Source organism: Poecilia reticulata, linkage group LG11 (genome assembly GCF_000633615.1).
Source record: "Poecilia reticulata strain Guanapo linkage group LG11, Guppy_female_1.0+MT, whole genome shotgun sequence".
NCBI lineage: Eukaryota > Metazoa > Chordata > Actinopteri > Cyprinodontiformes > Poeciliidae > Poecilia > Poecilia reticulata.
In genome coordinates, this window is record NC_024341.1 from 6,517,987 (window position 1) to 6,541,914 (window position 23,928).

At 40.0% G+C, this 23,928-nt stretch overlaps 1 protein-coding gene across 2 annotated transcripts; it reads right to left on the reverse strand.

Moving 5' to 3' along the window:
* Positions 1 to 4,741: 4,741 nt before the first annotated feature.
* Positions 4,742 to 23,220, reverse strand: LOC103472091 (SH3 domain-binding protein 5-like). Of its 2 annotated transcripts, XM_008421471.2 has the most exons (9): positions 22,778 to 23,211; positions 22,508 to 22,570; positions 16,994 to 17,122; positions 11,379 to 11,543; positions 11,132 to 11,262; positions 10,817 to 10,859; positions 9,301 to 9,517; positions 8,835 to 9,182; positions 4,742 to 5,807 (listed from the first exon to the last, which is right to left on the reverse strand). In XM_008421471.2, exons 1-9 carry the CDS (start codon positions 22,853 to 22,855, stop codon positions 5,635 to 5,637), a joined length of 1,347 nt encoding a protein of 448 aa, XP_008419693.1. In that variant the 5' UTR covers positions 22,856 to 23,211; the 3' UTR covers positions 4,742 to 5,634. The 2 variants fall into 2 exon arrangements, with proteins under 2 accessions (XP_008419693.1, XP_008419694.1); XM_008421472.2 differs by lacking the exon at positions 16,994 to 17,122 and having other exon boundaries at positions 22,778 to 23,220.
* Positions 23,221 to 23,928: the final 708 nt, after the last annotated feature.

Sequence of the window (23,928 nt, forward strand, 5' to 3'; positions counted from 1 at the left end):
ATCTCCGGGGTAAGTTGAGCAACTTATTGCTGTTTTTTGCATATTTTTAACCGACCAAAGGTGCAGTTTTTTTGTGTTGTTGTTCTGAAAGTTGGCATAGCTTTAGAGGGAAGGTTGGGAAAGGATCTGAGTCATTTTCCTGACTGTTGTGTCACTGTAACATTACTGATACCTGTTGTTTGTCCAACTGTCTGCAATCTAAATTTGTTATGCAATCAACTTGTATATCTGTATAGCCATTTGTTTGCTGGTGTCTACATCCAGTGGTCATCTGGTCATGTTTTTGGACTATGGGAAGCCAGAGCACCCGGACAGTACCCTCACATTTACAGGGATAACATCCCAACTCAATTTAGAATGTTTATAAATAAGTCAACAAAATATTAGTATCTAACACCCAATCACTCAGATGCCCTTAAATGAAAACCAGTGTAACCTAATGCCTTTAGATGCTGTTTTAATAGAGTCCTCATGTAGGAAATTTGATCTGTGTAAATCCAGTTGTTCTGTTAAACATTAGATGTTTTTAGAAGGAAATGAAGACACTGTTAAAATTCTTATCTCTAAATTTTAAGGAACTAAAACATATAATAAAGAAAAACAATAGTTCAACTGAATATTTTAAAGTGTCCAAAAATAGAGTACCTTTTACCACTGTAAAACCTAACAAGACTTGACCATTCACCTAAAACTAACAAACGCCATCCTCATGGTTACACATGGTGGTGGTGGCATCATACTGTGGAAATGCTTTTTTTTCCTCAGAAGATGTACAGAGCCAATGAAAGGGTTATTTTGAAAGAAAAGCTGTTAGAGGCTTCCAGCAAGACAACAACCATAGTTTTTGTTAAAATACGCTTCCAACAAAGCAAAATTGGAGTAGTTTTGTCAAACGCCTAGTAACACTATGCACTCAAGGCCATTGCTAAAACTTAAATAAAGTCTCAAATTGAAAAGCACTGTTAATACATTTTGTTCTCTTAGAATAAAAGTGAAAAACTGATTTAAATAAATTTGTAAATATTCCAAGGAAAAAACTCAAATGGATAATGAAACTGGAAATATACAACAAAGATACATTCTATCACAAACATAAGCATTTTAATTCTGTCCTTATTTTTCTTGAAATTATTTGCTCCCATAGGTGCATAATTTTCCACTATTCGTGAAATATAACAAATTAGCTTTAATTGGTGCTGTACCATTTGTTTTATATGAGGAATGTTATAATAGCCTTATGACTGTAATCTCTGTTAACAACAAATAAACATAAACTGAGGGGGAAAAACAATAATAAGTTTGACGTATCTTTTGTGTTCACTATGTGTGCGTCGACACAAATCCATAACGCAACATCAACACTAGATGTCAGCATATTGCAGGACATGGCTACACATAACTGGAATTATGTTCCTCATGAGTCCAGGGTTATTCTGGCACAGATATTGAAACTCTAGATTCTCTGATGTAAGTGAGCAGCAGCAGCCTGCAGTCGGGACGCTGTGGCATTAGAACACGGAAGACGTTATTCTGCGTTTAACTCGGTCAGGTTGCCCCTAAGTGAAGTCATGAGGTGACGGTGTGAACAACTGAGCAGTCAGTGGGGCTTACAGCAAGCCATGTTTTCAAGAATAGTGACAGAATATGGTGCAGATAAATATTCTCTTCTGGGTGGGAGCTCATGTTTGAGCCCGTAAAAGCACTAAGTCAAAGAAATCTGTCAGTAAATAACTGTTTGCAGCTTCCTTTTTAACATTTGCTGCTAATTACTGGGTAGTTCAGCGAGAACGCTGAAAATTGTCGGAGTGTAATCTGATGACTCAAACTCCGAGTTCTTACTCAAGACCTTTCCCCAAAGAAACCAAACCCCAAAGACAAACAGGAACACCTTTTCACTGCCTCTAAATCAGATCATTGTGTTTAAACACAAAGATCTTCCTCTTACATACAAAGGACCACTTTCTACTGCAACCAATGCCTTACAGTTTACGAACTCTCATTTTTACTTTCGGAACCAACAATATGGATTTTCCTGAAAAGCCCGAAGGAAGCAGAATTAATCCAAGATGTCTGAACTTTTACAATTAGTTGTTGATTTGAAGTGGAAAAACTCATATTTAGAGTTTTCAGTCACTACGTTGACACAGGAATGTCAAGTCTACCACAATCAGAACTCAGAAGCATGCTTGTTTTTTGGGGGGGTTATTTAAATTTGAGTGGAAAAATGGATTTCCTGCTTTGTGTCCAAAGGAAACAACAGAAAATAGTGTCTGATAACGAGCTGCAACAATAAGAAAACATAATTTTGAACATTTTCTGATAACTGCGTAGAAGTGGGGTCCTGACAACATCTTTGGTAATGTCTGTTCTAGAAACCGTCGTTTCTTATCCATCTCATTAGCAGACAGTGGTGGGAAGTACTTAAGTACAATTTTCGTGCATCTGTACTTTACTTAAGTAGATTTAATAATGGATACTTTCTACTTTTACTCCACTATATTTTACAGTATCTGTACTTTCTACTTCACTACATTTCTACAAAAGTGTCGCGTTACTCGTTACACCCAAGTCGCGTTGCTCTTTTTTTCCGTTAAAATGTGAAGTTCAGGGACTTTAAGGTGGCGCCGTAAAATCCGAGCAATAACGTGACTTAGTGTCTGTTGTCACCCATCGCCTGTCCCTTAACTCGCACGCGGAGCTCCAAGACATGCGCAGTGGTTTCCTCTGAGCGGGAGAAGCTGTCTGTCTAATCGTCAGTAATATAATAGCTCTGCATAAATCGATATGGCGACATGTAAAATCAGCAGCGCTTCGCTTTCACAGACGGTGGGGACTTCATCCAACTTTTAGCATCACTTGGAAGGAAAGCTTAAAGAAAGGTAAGCTCCGTGGATGTGATATTAGCTAAGCTAGCTGTACTGAGACACATGTTGCATCTGCGATGAAAAAAAGTTGTCACTCATGCATTGAATTATTGTGTGGAGGTGTTGGCTGAGGTGTCGCATATATGGGACATCGCTGGTACCAAAGTACAATAAAGTGGTATGATATTCAGGAACAATCAGATTCTTCTGGACGGATCTTTACTGATTAAATTTATTTAAGCTCTAAGTATTTAATATCTAGGTCTTTTATGGGAATGTGGATCTTTCAGATCAATTTGAGAAGCAATTTTGATAGGTAAAAGTAAATTTTTTTGTGTCAGGTAGCGCAGGGTGCTGGTCTTGACTTGGTCTTGGGTACAACACTGCTACTGGAGCCAGTAGCAGTGGTTGGTTGCCTGTCCTCTCCCACCCACCTCCTTTCCATCCCCTTTCTTTTGGATTTCTTTAAAAATAAATGCCACTAGTGGCAAAAAAAAGTGAAGTTCATGCTATGTTAGGACAGGAGACAAGATGTTTCCATCCCTGAAATTATGATGCATAGAATCACATATCTAAGTCTAAACTATGTTACAGAGTAAACACAATAAAAACATGCTTTATCTGTGGCATTGTTAATTAAAATGGCACATTTCTAATGTATTAAAATTAAATACGATCGGTTCACTTAATGATATAAGCGATTAGGTAATCCATTCAGCAAGTACTTTTACTTTTAATACTTAAGTATTTTTAAAAGCCAGTACTTTTTTACTTTTACTTAAGTACAAATGTTAATGTGGCAGTTTTACTTTTACTTGAGTACATTTTTGTCTGTGTATTTGTACTTCTACTTAAGTAAATATTTTGAGTACTTTCTCCACCACTGTTTGCAGAATAGCTCAATGTCTGTCGGATTAAATAAAAACTACCCGTAAACATCAATTTACAGGTCTCACTTCAATTTGTCAATTAGACTTGCACTGGACCATCCATCCATTTTCTTATATATTCAGGCCACCTCAGTGTCCTGCTGAAGAAGAGAATTTGTTGCATCTCCTACGTGGCTTTTGGAAAACTTTGAAAACATTCCTTCTTTCCACTCCTCCATAAAGACCAGATTTGTGAAGTTCACAATTAATTGTTGTGCGGTCATCGTATTCTCCCACCTGAGCTCCTCTGGGCTGGTGGCTGTCCTCCTTTCCAGCCTGTGAGAGAAGCTGGATCACCCTGTCTCTCTGGGCTTTTCTCATTTTCAGATGATGGAAGTAAACAAAGCTTCTTGAGATGTCCAAACGTTGGGATGTGGCTATCCTAACCATGTTAGAAGTTCTCAGACATGGCTGGGATGTTCCTGTCTACATAAAGCTCCAACTTCACTAATGCCTCTGGGGCCTTCGTAGAACGTTAAACTACATGCAGGCGACGACTTCCGTTTTACAATAAGCGACTTCTGGAGGCAATTGGTTGCGTTAGATTTTACTTGGAGGCAAAACTCATACCAGTTATTATTTGTCACTGTGTTTGTTCTATAAAGTCCCATGAATATACAGAAGCTTATGTGTGTGATGAGAGAAAATGTGGAGAAGTTTAAAGTTAATATTTTTTGCCTTAAAATACTATAAAGAAGTGGGAAACACCACAACTTACATAATATGATTGAACTTTGTCTTAAATTAGGGAAAAAATCAAAATGGAGAGAAATGTAGCCCTCGGTCATTGATTGAGCAACAAGAGATAAATCTGTGGATTTTAAAGTGAAATGTGAGCAGACTTGCACAGATGAAGATAAAAAATGGACATGCTTTGTATAAAATGATAAAGGTCAGTAATTCCTGATCTTTACAGAAATGCTGCAGAAGAACAATTTCCACTCACTGAAAAGTTACACGAATCCCAGGTTTAATGCTTATCTTGTGCTAAACAATTACAACAGTAACCACAAAACATGTTTCATATACAAGAATACATGAGTATAAATATAGAATATCTCTACAACGGGGTAATAGCCAAACAACTGTCCAAAACACAGAACACACACAGTCAAAAACAACAACAAACTAAATCATTCACTCAGCCACACAGAGAAACTTCAGAATCCTCTCTGAACTTTGCACTCAGTCACACATTCACTCACTCTTTCACAAGTCCTGATGGAAGACTGTTTATGTAGCTAAAAGCTAAAGGGTTAGGTCAAGCTGTAAGTCTCTTTAGTGCTCAGAGTTTCTTCCAGTTGTTTCCTTCACATCGTTCCAGAACAGTCGACACCATACGCTTTTCAACATAAGACCGAAAAATAAATGGCGGCTCAATTCTGTCCCGTTCGGATCCTCGGGTTGTACAATGCCGATCTCTGGTTACAGTAAGGATTAGGTTGGACACGTCACTGCATAGTGTTAGAACATCTAAAAGGAAATCTACATCTTCGTGTTATGGCACGCAAGTCTAGAATGAAGGTCTCTTTGCAAACGTGGAGCAGAGAAAGTCAACCCAACAGGAAACCGTAGGAGTTTCAGGTAGAAACCTTTAATGCCCTCTGATAACACTACAGAAACCCACTCGCTGTCCGTTCTCCACCCGCTGATGTTTATCATGTCCACACGGCTTCGGAAAATCCTCAACGAGGGTATAACGATGGCAAACGCACCATCAACACTGATGTCTACACAACACTGAGACGGGGAGTCGTGCAGGAGAGCAGCTTCAGCTTTCGCCGTCTCTTTCTGTCCCACTTCAGCGTCCCGCTCTGTCGGTGAGTCCCGCGTTAAGTTCATTAGACACCGTTCAGGAGTAGAACGGAGGCGGCGGAGCTGGGGGAGGTAAGTTCAGGGTTGATGTAATGCGGGTCTTCCTCGTCCTCGGACTCGCCGGGGTTTCGGGAGGCGGTCAAGGAGAGCTTGCTGAGGCCGCCCTCTATAGAGGCCTCGGCTCCCTCCGCTCTGTCGCCTGCAACGCAGAGGGAAGAGGAAGAACTGGTTCAAAGTTTACCTGCTGGAGGCGGGGAACGCCAACTGTCTACAGAGGACCGTTCACAGCCACTGAATGTTTTTTTATTTTATTCTGCATTCAGTGTGTGTGATGGACCGACACGAAGCAGCACAGAATAACTAAGTGGAAGTAAACTGATGCGTGGTTTTATAAAATAAAAAAAATTAAAAAAGGATTTCAGTCTTTGCAGGGGTTTTGTAAGGAAATGTGTTTTCAAAACGTAAATATCCAGTAATTTCAAGCCAAAAAGTAGCTGTTTTAACCCTCCCGTAGTCTTAAGAAGTGCGGTGAATTGGACACTGCAAGCTTTTTACTCTGTGCGCAGGCCGACAGGGTCGCACTGACCCTTTGTGCGCTTTTTTAGCGTGTGTGGTTTTGGGATCTGACGGTTGGACCCCACTATATGATTATTACATCTGCGTTCGACATCCTGAGCGTTGCGATAAGACCGAGGGAGAGTTAAAGTTGGATTTTAGACCTGCTGCAGAAAATCTGGTTTCTAGAAAACGGGTATCTGACTCAAAACTTAGGAAAATTAGTGTTGACATCTGACTCTCTTTCCAGTGCAGTTTTATTTTGATGATTTATGCACAATATGTTTGCTGCATTACAGTCATGGCTAAAAGTTTTGAGAATGACAAAAATATTATATTTTCATATGATCTGCTGCCCTCTGGTTTTCATGTGTGTGTATGTCAGATGTTTTCATCACATACAGAAATACAATTGCAATCATATTATGAGTAATAAAACTTTTATTGACAGAATAAGTTAATGCAGCAAGTCAATATTTGCAGTGTTGACCCCTCTTCTTCAGGACTTCTGCAATTCTCCCTGGCATGCTCTCAATCAACTTCTGGACCAAATCCTGACTGATAGCAGTCCATTCTTGCACAATCAATGCTTGCATTTTGTCAGAATTCGTAGGTTTTTGTTTGTCCACCCGTCTCTTGATGATTGACCACAAGTTTTCAATGGGATTAAGATCTGGGGAATTTCCAGGCCTTTGACCCAAAATCTCTGTGTTGTTCCCTGAGCCACCTTTGCTTTATGGCAAGGTGCTCCATCATGCTGGAAAAGGCATTGTTCATCACCAAAGTGCTCTTGGACGGTTGGGAGAAGTTGCTCTCGGAGGACATTCTGGTACCATTCTTTATTCATGGCTGTGTTTTTAGGCAAGACTGTGAGAGCCGACTCCCTTGGCTGAGAAKCAACCCCACACAYGAATGGTTTCAGRATGCTTTACAGTTGGCATGAGACAAGACTGGTGGTAGCGCTCACCTCGTCTTCTCCGAACAAGCTGTTTTCCAGATGTCCCAAACAATCGGAAAGGGGATTCATCAGAGAAAATGACTTTACCCAAGTCCTCAGCAGTCCACTCTCTGTACCTTTTGCAGAATATCAGTCTGTCCCTGATGTTTTTACTGGAGAGAAGTGGCTTCTTTGCTGCCCTCCTTGAGACCAGGCCTTGCTCCAAGAGTCTCCGCCTCACAGTGCGTGCAGATGCACTCACACCTGCCTGCTGCCTTTCCTGAGCAAGCTCTGCACTGCTGGTAGCCCGATCCTGCAGCTGAAACACTTTTAAGAGACGGTCCTTGCTTGCTGGTCTTTCTTGGGCGCCCTGAAGCCTTTTTGGCAACAATGGAACCTCTCTCCTTGAAGTTCTTGATGATGCGATAGATTGTTGACTGAGGTGCAATCTTTCTAGCTGCGATACTCTTCCCTGTTAGGCCATTTTTGTGCAGTGCAATGATGACTGCACATGTTTCTTTAGAGATAACCATGGTTCACAGAAGAGAAACAATGATGCCAAGAACCAGCCTCTTTTTATAGTGTCCAGTGGTGTCAGTCTTACTTAATCATGACAGATTGATCTCCAGCCCTGTCCTCATCAACACCAACACCTGTGTTAATGGAGCAATCACTGAAACGATGTTAGCTGGTCCTTTTAAGGCAGGGCTACAATGAAGTTGAAATGTGTTTTGGGGGACAAAGTTAATTTTCTAGGCAAATATTGACTTTGTAATTAATTGCTGTTAAGCTGATCACTCTTTATAACATTCTGGAGTATATGCAAATTGCCATTATAAAAACTGAATCAGTAGACTTTGTAAAAATTAACATTTGAATCATTCTCAAAACTTTTGGCCATGACTGTATATTCTAAGGCAACTCTGTGTCTAGTTCTTCCTATGCCAGTTACCACTGCAGTACTACTTTCCAGCAGACTCAGCAGGAATTTCTGGTTACATATCAGCGTAAGCCAGCTAGCGGTATTCAGTTATTCTGAGGTTCTAAGATGTTTCATAATTCTTAAACTTTGCCATCAGGCCTTTACTAAAGTTTAAATTATTTTTCATGAGGTATCAGAGAAAGTTCCAGAGTTTTTTCTGGCTGTTTGGACCATAGAGTAACGTGGTTTCCTCTACTGCATCCATTTCTGCAAAGCGCTGCCGAGCTAGCAGGGAGAAAAAGCTGCTGCTGTTACCAAAGAGGAAATGAAGTAGTTGATGCCAACCACCTTGCTTAGCTACCTGCGAGAGGCTGCCTACATTCCCAAGAATGCTGTGCGGTTTTGGATCGTAGTTCAGTGAAATGATCAATACTCTATCGGACATATTTTCTATAAGTCACGTTTCTATTGCAGTAGATGTTGTTTTGTTGCCCGGCCCAAACTGGCATATGGCATTTAACATTTTTGATACAGGAAAGCACATTCCTGAAACCAGTCCCCTCCCCCACCTGTTGGTTTGGGAATTCATAGAGATTTTTTTTCACTCCAAAAAAAACATTGTAGCATTTTAAATTTAAATGACACTGGAAACCATATTCTTGAGTACAATACCAACGACTTTCAGTCTCTATACTGAAGGTGTGTAAATGGAAAATACCCAGTAAAGGACAGAAACATGGCAGGAAGGGAAATCATTTCCTTCACTTCACGATCTACTGTAATATTTTGTGTGCTGTTTTTCTACCACACACCTCTCTCCTGATCGCAGTCTGGAGAGGAAGCTCCACTGCACTGGCTGCGAGGGCCCAGGACAGGTGAGACATGACCAGAACTGCACACCAGGTCTGGGCCGTGAGAAGCGCAGAGGGCCTCTGACTCCAGACCCTGAGGACAAGATGAGGAGGAGGAAGCGGCGAGGAAGGAGAAGGAAGGGTAGCCGGAGGAGCAGGGCATGCTCATGGGAGTGGAGGCAGAGGTGGAGGGATGGGAGCACAAAGAAGAAGGCGAGGAGGGCGTCGTTCGGCACGAGGAGGTGGTGTGGGTGTCTTCCTCCTCCTCTGAGCTGCGACTGCCCTCTTCATCAACTGAAACTGATACCACTGAAATAAATACACACACAGACACCATTAAACATGCAGGCCACGAAGGTGCACCAACAAAAATCACAAACATGGATTGACAAAGAGGGGTGAAAGAGGGACGTTTTCAAACACTTACTTGACAGGCCGTCTGACTCCATCTTGAAGTTGGTGATGTCATCGTGACCTTCGTCGACCTCGGCGCCCACGCCTCGCTCCCTGGTTCCCATGGCGTGGGAGCGCCGGTGAGCGTGGATTTCCTCCGAGATGCTCTCCAGGCTGCGCAGTGCTGCGCGGTACTCGGACTTGGCAACCACGAGCTTGGCCTGCCGGTCGTCAACGTGCTGCTTCAGTTGCTGTGAAAAACCAAGAATCAAACGTCACGCAAAGAACTGAAGTCAAGTTTATTCATACAGCACATTTCAGCAACAAGGCAGTTCAGAGAGCTTTACATAGTACAGATATAATAGTGACAAATTATAACAGAAGCAATAAACTGCTCTCCCTATACATTGCTATGGCATGCCCCAATAAACATTAAATTTCGTCAAATGCCATGAAAATCATCAAACAAATGTACATTAAATATATTAATGAACTGATTTAGAGGAACTCAGTGTTTAGACAGTTTTCTGAAGTTTGTTCCACATTAGTGGAGCATTATAAATAACTGCTGCGTCTCTAAGCCATTCAGTGATTTATAAACCAGCAACAGTATTTTAAAGTTTATTCTCTGAGATACAGGGAGTCAGTGTAGGGACTTTAAAACTGGTGTGTTGTTCTCTAACTTCCTGGTAGGCTGAAAGCAGCAGCATTTTGAATCAGCTGCAGCTGGAGGATTTATTTGTTAGGTAGACCTGTGAAGATGCTGTTGCAGTAATCAATGTGACTAAAGATAAATGTATGGATAAGTTTCTCTAGATCTCGCTGTGACATTAGTCCTTAAATCCTGGAGATGTCCTTCAGGTGATAGAAGGCCGACTTTGTGACTGTCTTTATGTGGCTCTGAAGGTTCAAGTTTGAGTCGCAATAGTTATATACATGAGACACACTTTGCTATGTTTTGACAGAGTTTTAACTAGTGATCTGTGGTGGCCCACTCCCCTACCTTTTGCTTTGAGATTTCATAGGGATTTTTCCCACATAAATAAACAAACAAAAAACTAAAGCTATGTAGACATTTTTGTGGGACCAAACAACTCATCATTGCTTATGGTGGGAATGAGACTTGGTGAAATAAACAGCTTTCTAGAGGTTTTTCACGCTACCACTTCTGGATGTCAGTTAACTAAATTAATGTAGTTAATTTAGAACCATAACTACATGTGTCTGATGTAAAATGTATATATGTATTTGGGTTCAACATTGTAATGTATATCTATAGAACACCATCTTAGCATTTTCCGGCAGGATTATTGGTGTTTTAGTGAACAGTGAATTTAGATTTAATCTCAAAACTTGAGATTTATGTAGGATTTAAACTCTGATCTCCAAAGAGTTTTAAACAAAGTCATAACATGCTCTCTCCATCAACTCTTCAATATGTACGTCCATAAACATAATAAATACATTGCTAACACATAACAATGTTGCAATAGTTCACAGTTGTATGTTTAGAAGTTCAACTAAAATCTACAAGCTTTCTATATACATACCTCAAGCTGTAGATAATATTTAGCTTTCAGTTCAAAGTACGGTCTGCAAAAGAAGAAAAACAGAGAGAAGGTTGAGGGGGAAAACGGTCAGAAGAGAAAAAAACAGTCTTCTGTTAAAAAGTCACATTCCTTGGCTCTCAAAAAGGGAGGACAACCCAAAGCTGTCCAATCAACACATGGAACATCTGGAGTGCATCAGGTGACGCTTAAAGAGCCCTCTATTTTTCAGCATGCTTGCATAACACTGAAGAGGCCCAAAGAGGGCGGCGAAACCTGCAAGCGTCATTTCCAGCCAATCACAATGGAAGCGCTGACCTGGATTTGTTTATGGAGCGCTTCAGTTTCTTCTCAATTTGCTTCATGTGGCCGATGCTGGAGTTGTAGTTGGCTGCTGTCTTTTTGTGTTCTGCTTCGCTCTGCGTTCTCGCTTGCTCGGCCTCCATCACCTGAAAACCGAATTCGGGCAGAGAGTACGCCGGAGTCGTTAGCAATCTCTTACAACCCTCTCGGTTGTTGTTACGATGGACCCTCTTTGCGGGTGAGTCAACCCGGGCGTACTTACTCTCTGGGTGGCATGGTTGAGCATTTCCTGCCAGGCAGAGTCAAACTGACGGGTGTCCTCCTCCAGAAGCTTTTCCTCAGCCAGGGCGATGGTCTCCTTTGCTGCCCTTAGGATCTCCACCGCCCGCTGGAATTCTTGGGTGGCTTTTTGGGCTTCGACCTGGGCCTGTGGCGCCAAAACAGGAAGTCACGGTTACGACTCACTGGAAACAAAGAGTCCCACTCAGGAAGGTGCACAGATACTTTTTTCCAGTTGACCACAAAAAATGTGCCCTTCTGAAGTCTTTTTTATTTTTTGCAGTGTATAATGTATACTGGTATATTGCTTATGCCTATTGCAATAAGCAATAAATCAAATAATTGCACAATAAACTAAATTGAGCTCAATAATTTTTATTTGCATGATTTATCATCTTTCTCGTTTCTCTCTTCCGAAAAACTTGATGAGAACAGTTTTCACTCTGTGCACACCACTAGTCCCTCTTAGTGATACTATTCAGCTTAGACCTCCGTAAATGCCACAGTGGATGAATACAAATGCATCCTACATTTGTGCATAAAAAAAATAAAGAATTTAACGCCAAATATCTTCTTTTTTTCCACTAAAAACTACACTCCAGATAACATACATTCAAGTTTCCATTAAAAGAGACCAAATGTGAATCATTCTGCCTGCGCCTACAGAAACATCTGCTGCTCATAAAACTTCTTTTAGATGGTTGGATATAAACAGACCCAGGGAAAAAAAGCAACATTAATCGTTTTTAGCATGCTGGGAACCACTTCAGGGGAAAAACACGCTCCACAATGTTTACTGGAATCCAGCTCATTCCCATCACTTTTCCTGACCCAAACTGCTGCATAGACTCCATACTGCAAAGTCACTCTTGGTATGCATAAAAAAAAACAAAATAGCAGGTTGTTACAAGTTTGTAAGTGACATTGAGATATGAAAATGTTTCCCCATATAGAGTATTCTTCTTCTGCTCTTGTGAGCATGTTTGTCATTTCTATGCATGCTTTGAAGGATCATGGATTTCTTTTGACAGCCAAGGAGAAACTAAGAGGATTTACCACGGCACACACACTCATTCAGAAAGACAAGCGTGCCTTGATCCGGCAGACAAACAGACACTTTGTCTCTGAGGGGCTATGACATGCTGTCAGTGGCCTCTGCTTGCCCACTGCCACAGTCAATAGGGAGATTATTGCCAACCCCCCCCCACAATACATATCTGGACCCACTCGCATCAGATGAATAAGCTAAAGGTCATCGTGATTCAGTTACGGAAACTATTGGATTAGATGACTTTGCATGAGGTAAAAATTATTTTTGCTAAGTTGTGCGTTTAAAATCTAACGGTGAAGATGGAAAAATGACAAAAGTGAGTTGGCAGCGATTTCAGAACATTTGGGAAAGGTTCCTCTTTGCAGCATGGCTGTTACTTTTTATATCATGCACTACTTTCGTACATATAACTTTGGTGTGAAATAACAGTACAGACCAAACTGTACTGTTTGGTTTGTACAAACAGAGATAAAGCTAGAACGCAAAACCTGGAAGCAAGAGACACCGTGACAGCATCTTAGTCAATTTCAAGATTATTATTGCAGCTTTAACTACAGACTTATGATAGACAATAGATTTTATTTCGCATATTAAGATGTCGTATTCAGCAGTTTACCAAAAATAAGAATAAGCAATATGTAACAAAATGATCAACACATACGGTGTATAGGAGAAGCAACAGGACAACAGTATGGCGAGTACTCATTATTATTGTATTATGTTTTAAATTATTTTATTATAAATTGTAAAAGTTTTCCTCAAGATTAGCTTGAGTGCTACATTTTTAGCTTTTTTTGCATAATTGATACTCATCAATTTAATTTTTAAATTGTGCCCTATAGATTTCATTAGTTTTTTTTATTTATGTTTAAATTTTCAAAATGTAATTTTAAATGTAAATTAAGGTTTTAACTTTAAATTGAAATTTGAGCTTAAATGTAGAAGAATCTAAACATAGAATAATGTTCTATAGAGTCTTCTTCACATTCTATAGATCATGAAGACACAAAGTATCTCCACATCATAACACTACCATCACCATGTTTGATAGCTGGTATAATATTCATGAATCTAAGCCTCAAAGTGCATTCAAGTGTCTTTTGTTTCACATATATGAAGAAACTCACCTGAAATAAACCCATTTTTTATAACCACTATAGGTCAGAGCTGGTGGAGATGTTCAGTCGATTACTGTCAATAATTTATGTCTCAAGTCACTCTCGCTAGTACAGCCTACATTTAGGGCCAAATGACTCTGCGTAGATATTGTGTTTGGCAAGAAATGCAAAATAAAATTTAAATGGTAAAATAAGAGATTGGTGTGTAATAAATAAAGCTTCAGGACGTCCAAGCAGGTCCAGTAAGCTTCCAGAACCATTTCCTGCTGAGACTGGCATCATGTTGTTACCAGATTCACAATGCCGTAAGGTAAAAACTTACGGAGAACAGCTTAGGAACAAGATTAGCATAGAAAAAACCCACCAAGGACATACTGAAATTCTTCAGGAAGAAGGAGGGAAAGCAGAAGATCAGTGCAGTTATATTCTCTAAAGAGTATTTTAGCTTGTTTCCTACATCTGGAAAATCATTTGTCTAGAGCAGAAAAGGTAAAAGCTTCTGCGACCCTTGTGTTGTGCAAACAGAGAAGCATCTGGATACATGGGTGGAGTTGCTTCTCATTAACCCTTGTCTTTAGAAATGGGGTCCAACCGACCCCACACACGTAAAACTTGTATCATTTGCCACAGTCCTCTACGTTGGCCTCACTCCTTGCCCGCACAAGGGCTAAAGTGAGTTGACTGAGTTACTATTCTACCCAAGAAAAGCTTTTTGGAAAAAAAAACAGGGGATAATGTTACCTGGGAGTTAAAATGCAGTGAAATGAAGTGAAGGAAGAAAACTAAATTGGAGATAGAACACAAAAATGTTCACATGTACCGCATGCTGGTTTTATTTATTATGAAAAAGGTAAAAACTAGCATTTTTTAAAATTAATAATTATTATTATGAGAAATGCAACTACAAAAATGAATAATTTGCCTTTTTCTCTCTGCATGACCCATTTCCCAGGGTGTAAAAGAGGACAACAGACGGAGGATGATGGATATTTGATGAGGTGAAACTGTGGCACAAACAGAAGATAAACTAAGACTCTGAAACTCCGTCCATCATTGCTGTTTTTATGTCAAAGTGAAGATCAAGACTAAGACAGATCTTTTTCTCTGACAAAATTGGTGTCTTTTCCTTGCTTCCTCAAAAACAACCAAGGCTGTGGTCTATGACCAAACATGCTAAATATGTGCTTCCTCCCTTCTTTGCTCTTGCAAAAAGAAGCAAGCACACTCTCCATCCCATAATGTGCAAAAATGTCAGCCTCTAGTTGAACAAAGCTGGAAGAGACATACTTCAGAAGTTAGTGTGATAGATGGTTCCACATGGTTCTGACTCAATGGGCTGCAAAAGCATACCACATTTTCCCCTTAAAGAAATTGGGAAAACAATTTCTTTCACTTCAAAATTATGTTGTGCTAAAGAGAAAATCTGATGAAACGTGATGAATCAGTTATTGAAATAATCGTCAATTGATTTAGTAATTTATTTATTGCAAACTGGAGAAGACAGACTTAAAAAGTCCATTTGATGAAAGAATATACTCAGAGCAGTAATTCAGCCAAAACTGTACAATATATATATGTTTTGCATTTAAGATAAAAGAAAAAAACTTTGTCTGGAAATATATTCCATCCAGAAGAAAAAAGTTTTAAATTTCAGTAAAATTATTTAAATTTATTTTCTTATTTAAAAAATTAAGTGAATTATTTATTTGCATTTTTATGTATTTCTAATATTGCATAAAATAAGTCTGAGGTTGAACAAAAAATCTAAAGAACGCGGCAATTTTTTCCCAGATTAAACAATTAATCATCAGAATAATTGACAGACTAATCAATTACTAAAAAAAATTATGTACTACTTTGTGTGTTTATTTTCTGTAATAAAATAAGTTGATGGTTGATAAAATATGAACTCAATTTACCTTGAGTTAAAGGTAAATTTGCTTCAACCTTTGTTAGGATTTCATAATAAAATTAATATTTGGTGCTTTTCAAAAGAGCGCTACATATTTGCTCTGTAAAACCAACCCATTGTAACCTCGTGACATTTTTCCATGACCACTCATCCCACCCTACATGCTTCTCATGTCGGGTGTGTCACTCTCCAGCTGATTCATTTCTGTTTTTTTTTCATGTAGTCGAGTACCTCCAGACGTGTGTCCTGTTTGTTGCTTCAAGTAGAGTCTGGGGACAAAGGGTGGGGTTGGCACAAGTGGATGAAAGTGGGTGAGGGTTGCAAGTGAGAGCAGAGACATTCGTGCTGACAACCAGTGAAACTGAGGAGAATGCTGGATGAAAAGGACAAAAGATAGAGCAGACTGAGCAAATTCCTACACTTTCCCCCTCAGCCTCAGTCTGCTGGAATGTAAGAGGGTTAACATGGGGTGGGGGATGAGATTGGCAGATGAATGGGGGTAGGGGAACCACTGTTGACATTTTTTGCTAAGGGTCAGTGAGGACATATCTGAATCCTCTGGAAATAGGTCATATGTTAAATATTAATCCATAAATCATGCACACACAATTTTTCTGTTTGACCTCAGGCATTTATTGGCTTTGGTCTATGTACCAGCTACCTAACCCAAACATTTACCCTAAGAATAGGGGTCAGCTGAATTAAGATCTAGCTTCGGTCCCCATAAGCCCCATTGGTCTTCTTTTGTACCAGCAAGGTTCTACTAAATTATAAAAACAAGTACACATACACACACACACACATATATATTTAAATATATATATACTTAAACGCCTAAAGATGGATTTTTTCCCGTGAGTACGAGTCCCATCTCCATTCAATCCCTCCCTGTTTATCCCTCGTGCTAACATCAGAACTAATGCTGCTCACATAAGCATTAGCTCATTAGCTCACAGACACAAGCAAGGACACACACACGCATGCACACACACACCAAAACCCTCAAGTCTATTTCAGCACAGCTATGACACACAAACGTCAGTCTTCTGAAGTCTGACTTATAAGATCCCAATTCCTTGGCCAAGACGATGGATTCCACAATTCTGCCTGTATCCAATCAGATTGAAGCATCAACATTAGCTTTAAAGATTAGCTGGTAAAGTATTCTGCAGACGAGAAAAGCAAAGTTTGGGTTTTAAACCACACAGGAAGTTGTTCTACCCACCTGCAGCAGTGCAGGAAGCACTAAAAAAAACTGTAAAAAAATGAGCAACATGAAATTTGTTGCAAGTCTATCAGTAGTTTGTAAATGTGTTCCTATGCAAAGGTAGTTCAGGAAAGCAAAAATAGCCCTCATGTGATGGCTCCCTTTAAGCAGATATAAGTAGAGCGCTTTAAACTTGTCAGTAATCCTCAGTAAACTCGCTGTCACAGTGTCTGTCAGCTTCAGAGTCAATCCAGCTTGACTGTACTCTGTGTGTGTGTCTGTGTGTGTGCGTGCGTGTGTGGACGTGTACCCGTCTTGCCACTTTGCGGGCCTCCCAGTAAGGTTTGGAGTCATCCACAGCCCGTCCGATTTTCTTCAACACTTCGTCCAGCTTCACTGTCGCTTCCACCAGCACCGCTCGAAACCTCTGGCGGAAGTCCTGCACATGTGATGGCATGAAGAAAGCAGCATATATAAGCTTATCAAATCCTGTATGGTAAACATTGTTTGTTGAGTGGTCAGGTACTTTTTGATCAAATAAACAGAAACCGGGCGAGGGTCACCCTTTAGATTGTGATTGAAGTTGGCTTCTGTTGTGCCTTTTTATAAATCAAGATTTCTCTGCTCTATTAAAAAACACACAACTCCAACTCAGAAAACGCTCCAATGTTTCCATTATGCTATTCCTGGTCCTTTATCTCCAAGACATTTAATTATTGTGAATCTCTCCTGGGCTGTTTGTCGTGTGCATTTAAACTGAAAGCACTATGTGTGTTTTTACTGATGCCGCCATAAGTAATGTTGAAAATGTTTTATTTAAAACCCCAAAATATCACAGTTACAAGTAGCATAAAATATGTTTTATGCTAAACATATTTTATGTTTAGCATAAAACATGAAATATAGAAGAGTCTAAACAGTGAACAGATGCTGAAAATCATCTTCCAAGAGAAGTGAGTCGCACCCAAGTGACTAATTTGATGACATCTGGGGGTCACGTCTGATCAGGTTTTCAACTTAAGCCTCACTTTCTGATAGCTGGACAATAAACGTGTTAGGCCATTGTGAGGTAACAGATTATGTTGCTGGGTTTGCTGAATCAAAAGGGAGTAGCTTACAACTTCCACCTTTCCTCTGCAGGGGATCTTCGCTAGGGGATTTCCCCAAGGCTGAGCTTTGTGTCACTAACCCTTTAACCCTTGTGAGTGTGAGGACTGAGGCAAATGTAGAGGACTGGGGCAAATGATATAAGTTTTACCTGTGTGGGGTTGGTTGGACCCCATTTCTAAACACAAGGGTTAAGTGTTGCCCAATAAGATTATAGCCAGTAAATATCTTCATCAGATTTAGCAATTTTTCAGATTGGATGAACATCAACTGTGATGTGTCAACTCTTTGCTAAGTGGTAATATGAGCTAATATAAGATTCCAGAGTGTGACTCGGGTTTTGTAATCCCGTATTATCCCTTATAATTCATAGTTAGGCCTGTAACAATAAAAACATTTTTTACTGGATGATAAATTGTCCCAGAAATTACTGCTATAAATGAAAATATTTTCGTTCTTAAGACCATTTTCAAGTCGTATTTTGATAACAGATTTGTAATCCAAGTTCGTCCTCTCAAAAACATATAAACACTTTACACTGGAACGGGAATATATTTTGTATCCAAAATAAAACATGACAACTGAAAACAATAACTAAAACATAAATAAGAACCGCAAACAACCAAGCTCAGCAAACAGTGCATTTTGCTACAATGGGACAGAATTGACTGTTTCCTGGCATGGCTCCCTAACAACCAGTTGACATGTTGGAATTGTCTGGCGGCTGTTATGGGGACATGGTGACACCAAATCACTTAGCCCTTGCTTGTGGAAAACCTTTGCTAGAGACTACAATATGCATCAAAATGTAAAATTTCATAGTGCAAAAATAAAGCCTTGTGTGTAATTTTGCAGAGAGGAGATGTAAGAACAGTGCAGGCATCTGGAATCTGCATTCCTGACTTTCTTTTTTAGGTTGCACACACCAAACCAAAGCTAAAACTCCATCAGTAACCACAGCCTCTCTGGCAGTCTAGGGTTGTGTCAACATTTTCCTACTTTCTAGACGGTCTCTTCTGCAGAAACACCCATGCTATTTTTCATTGTGACGAATAAAAACCATGACCACAGAGAGAAGAGAGAGTCAGGTTACTGGATTGAACTGCCTTCATTCATGACCTGTCAGCAATGCGTGTGAACCGTTTTAAAAACTGAAACACTAAATCCTCTGGTGTCCTGAGAGCTTCAGTGAGGATAATGCGTGAGCGGAAACCTGAACAAATGCTGTATATTTGAAGATTTGCATTTTCACGCAATCGAAAGGTAATTTGCTACCTATTTGCATATTAGTATTTGTGTGTGTGGGCGTGTGCGTGGGTGCATGTGTGGGTGTGTGTGTGAGATGACGCCTCTGGTGGTCTGTGGAGGCAGTAATTTGGAGAAGCCCGGCATAAAAAGGCAACACCTGCATCCTGTTCATCAAGCTGACCGAGCAGCAAATGAGAGGTTAACGAAGGAAAACGGGGAGGGCGTCGCAGGAAGCGCACTTCCTGTGACATCGTAGCACTTCCTGACGAGCCATTCCTGTACTGAGATAATGATGCAGCTTTTGAATCCAGGAGGTAAATCCTGTGTACAGCTGCACATACAGCAACCTCAAATTTTACTGGTGAAGATCTTAAAAAAATAATAAAAAGCATTGAAATGAGTTCATATTTTATAAATACCAAATTTCACATTGAGAAATTTAGGGAAATCCAACCTTTAATATGATTACATTTAATCAGTGAGAAAACAATCTCATGTTGAAAAACAAAATCACTGGTGGCATAATTACTGGAACATATAACAACCATCCATGTATCCAGTCTGTACCCGCATGCGTCCCTGCAGGGGTAGGGGAGACCTAGCAGTAAGGGGGCACCAATTCCAATTTTTAGGCTGATCACCGATTTTTAAAAAGCCTGGCCTACTGATTCCAATTTTTGCTGATATAAATTTTTGTATTTTCTGAAATGTTGTTAAATATAGCGACAAATTTGCTAAATTAGCAACAGTGCAGTGACTGTTGTTAACTGCGCATCAGCAAACATGACCGGGTTGGCGGGTCCGTCAGTTAACCGTCACTCTTGGCAGAGAGGTGGTTGATTTTCAGACCTTTGTACAGGTAGATAAGATAGGTTTTACATTTAAGTATTGATCAATTGCCAATCTCTCAAAATTAAAGCCGATTTTTCAGTGCAACCCTAGCTAGCAGTCAGGTTTTTGGACTGTGAGGCGAAGCTAAAGTACCCAGAAAGAACCCATGCTTGCATGAGAACATACTCCTGGGATTCAAACCCCAGATCTTTTGCTGCAAGGCAACAATAGCTGCGTTTCCACTGACCATATAATTGCGCAATTTGACATTTTGAAAATAAATTAGATTTGAAAATAAATTAGGTAAACACGGCAATTGTGAAAAATCTCTCGGTTTTCGATAAAGTTTTGATGCTAGCATGTGCTGGTTTTCTTGGCAAGATCAAAACTGGTTTATTTCTCAAAACCACAAAGACGTTGATGGCAGTAAGTAGTTGGAGGATTGTGGCGCGGAATGTTTTTTTAATGACTTATCATGTAAACAAACTTATTCATGTGTGATTCTAATTGTGTTTCACATTTAATGGAAACACTGCAATTGCAAATTTGTGTTTTTTTCCGACGTTGGCGGAAAAATGTGGTTGACAAAGCACATTTGTAAAGGCAACGCATCTAGTGTTATCAATTACACCAACATAACATAATAATTTCTATAAATCATATAAAATTGAAGCATTTTCTTCAAGTTATTCTTTATCTTTTTAAGTTGATCAGAGTGTCTGTTCTTTTAGTCTTACACAAATACCAGTTTCGTTGGGGTATAAATATAACATTACCCATTTCTCTAAACCATTCTTCCAAGTGAGAGAGAAAATAGAATATTTACTTCAAATAAGGTAGATTTGTTTTGATCTTCTTAAACAGGAAACGGCTAAGAAAAGCTTATCTTAGTGTCGCTAAGTGTCTGTATCAGGTGTAAGATTTATAAGATGACATCGCGGACTCTTTGGGGTTTTTCACTGAGTCGCTCATCAAAGAATAAGGCCTAGTCAGCAGCAAAATAGCTCAACAACAACAAAAAAACTAATCCAATAGAGGTTGGATTGTTTTCATTTTTATTCAGAGTGAGGCTATTCTGCTCCAAAAAAAGATTAATTTATTCTACACATTTCTACCAGGGTTTTAGTATTTATTACCCTCCCTGTAGCACACATACACAAGCACCCACACAGACACACACGCGCACACGCACGCACGCACGCACAGAGTTCTACTTGTGGGAGCAAAAAGAGAGGTTTAGAACTGTGTCAGCAGAGTTGCACACAGTTTGAGCAAGGATTTAACTTCACTGCCTGATTTTTTCCCCCAAATCCCGTAAATCTACATCTTCCTTAATCATTTGCTGGCAGTGCAAGGAAGCAGCCTGGCCGTTGAACATTTCGCCTCAGGACGTTGCTAAATGTCACAGTTGAACGTTGTCATTCAGAAACATGGGCTTCTTGGAGCATTACAAATGAAGAGAGAATGTTTTTTTTTCTTTTTGTATTACAGAACAGGAAACAGAAAGTAAAAAAGGAGGCTAATCCCACCCTCTCTTGATGAGAAACAGAAGAGGCCTACTTTTAGGATAGGAAAACCTGTGGCCTCACTCTGGAATGTTTAGGTTGTATCTGAACGCAAGCCAGAGCAATAAAGAAAAATCCCGTCTAACAATCAATCTTTTTAGAGTTTACAGCTTTCTTTCTCTTTAAAAGCATTTCATTTTTGCCTTCACAATCAGGGGAAGGGAGTTGCAGCTCAATGGCGAGAGCAACGACCGGTCTCTAAGTTGCCACAGAGGTGCTATTAAGCAGTTGTTCCATGTTTTCCTTTTGTTCTCTACAGAAAGAGGCCAGAATTTTCCATCTTCCTGAGGCTCTTGAACCGTTTTAAAGCCAAAACACTGTTGCTAAGGAAAGCGTCCAGCACCTAGCAACAGCCTTCACATGATTTTGTCACATTAAAACCACAAACTTTTATTTATTTTACTGGGGTTTTCTATGATAGACCAACACAGCAGTGCATAGTAATAGTGTAAAACTGCAAAACTATATGAAAAAAAAAAATGCATTTTATAAATTAAAAAAAAAGATGAATTCAGTGCCTTTTAGTTGTGAACTTACTGAGCCAAACTGTGTTTGATTTATAAATGCAGCCAGCTAAAAGCAGAACTTGACCCTGAACACATTTATCATTCCCACTGTGGAACATGGTGGTGGTAGAATCATGATGTGTTTGAGCAGGAAAAATGAGAGCTGGGCTACAACCCAGCTCTCAACAGAAGGTTTCAAATCAAAGCATAAACATGCTATATAACGGTCCAGTTAAAGTCCAAGCTGAAATTTTATTGAGAATCTGTGGGGGGTGGGGGGGTAAACAAAGTATTGACACAGAAGAACTAATACATTTTTAAATGTTTTAAAACCCAGCTGTTGTTTTCCTTCCCATTAATTCTACAGGAAGGTCATAGACATACTGGTGTTTCTGGTTTTTAACTTGACAAAATAAGAGAAAGAAAGGTATTTAAAACAACCTGAACTGTAACTGAAACAGAAAGGCTCCTGTGTTTAAATGAAAACATCTCAAGCTGGATGGCTGCGCTGTTTACCCCGGCAGGACAGATCCAGCAGTGACACAGAAGATCTTTTCTTTTCCTTACCTCCAGCTCGCTCTCCAAGCGGTTGATGTCATCCGTGGACTGGTTCAACTTCTCCAGCTCTCCCTGTTTACAGAAAACACGGCAGGGACAAAGAGAGGCAGACCGTTAGGTCAGAATGGAGGCGATGCACAGTCACTTCTGTTTAGTCAAATTACCAACTGTGCGTCCCTGCATGTGACCCAAAACACATAAATCCAATGTACTCTAAATAATACATCAATGAATTATTCACAAGGATGTTTCATCCCAACTTTTCCAGACATCTCTCACCTGGATTCTTGGATCTACTTCTTCCTCCTCCTCAGCACACAGAGTATCGTCCTCGCAGATATTCCCATTGGGCTCCATCCTCGGGGAATATCTACAAAAAAAAAAATGTTTTTGTGTGTGTTTTTGAAGAAGCGAGGGTCTCCAGCGCAGACAATGAGGGTTGCAGAGCGTCTGGCAGCGGGCGGCGGTCCGCCCTGTTTAACCTTCACGCAGAGCGCCCGGCAGTCTGCATCGCTCTCAGCGGGCTCGCAGGGTCTACTGGGCGGACGGGAGGTGAGGTGACCCCGGGGTCCGCAGAGCGCCGCGTCCGGCCGCGGTGACGTCCACAAGCAGCCTGCGAAGGACCATAACTTCGGCTCGCGAACGAACTGCAAAGAAGAAATTTACCTACGCTGATCAATGGGAGTGTTTCCGGTTTGGGGCCTTCAAAATAAAAGTCAAACTGAAGTGGAAGCCTCGTTTGTTTTCGAATGAAAACATTTCAAGTTGGAAGGTAAATTTGGAAAAATGCTGTCAAAGATGGCATTTTTTTTAATGTTGCTGGTTTAAAATAATGGTCAGCGATTAATTGATTAAAACTATATTACAATAAATTTTAGAGGGGGTTGGTGTGACATCAAAAGATACTAGTGTCTTTTAAAAATTATGCTTGACCTACCATTTCAATTCTGTCTATTTTGTAATGTTGCAACAACCGTTGTCAATATATCCCCCAGCATGATGCTGCCGCCACCATATATTAGGTGTGAGATACTACATATTTTCGTATCGATATACAGTCAATACCAAATATACAACAGAAAAATAAAATTACATTTCAAGTGGGAATCTGAAATTATTTATCTTACCTCTTCATCTCTCTTTAAAACATAAACAGACGCCACAAAATCATTGAAAATGGATCAGTTTTTGGAGGGTTTGTTCTCTAAATGAACAAGTTTCTTTTTCGTCTGAAACCCAGAAGACTTTTACTTTGGTAAAATCATTGTGAAGATGCCTGAACTGAAATATGTCCAGCTTGTTGGAACTCCGCAACAACACGGACTTTTCGGTGGTTCCTCTCCGCCATCTGGTGGCCAGGACTCCGGGGAGCAGGGTGGGACAAACCTGACTGGGAGTGTCTGGATTCCTGCAAACAGAGCCTTTTCTCC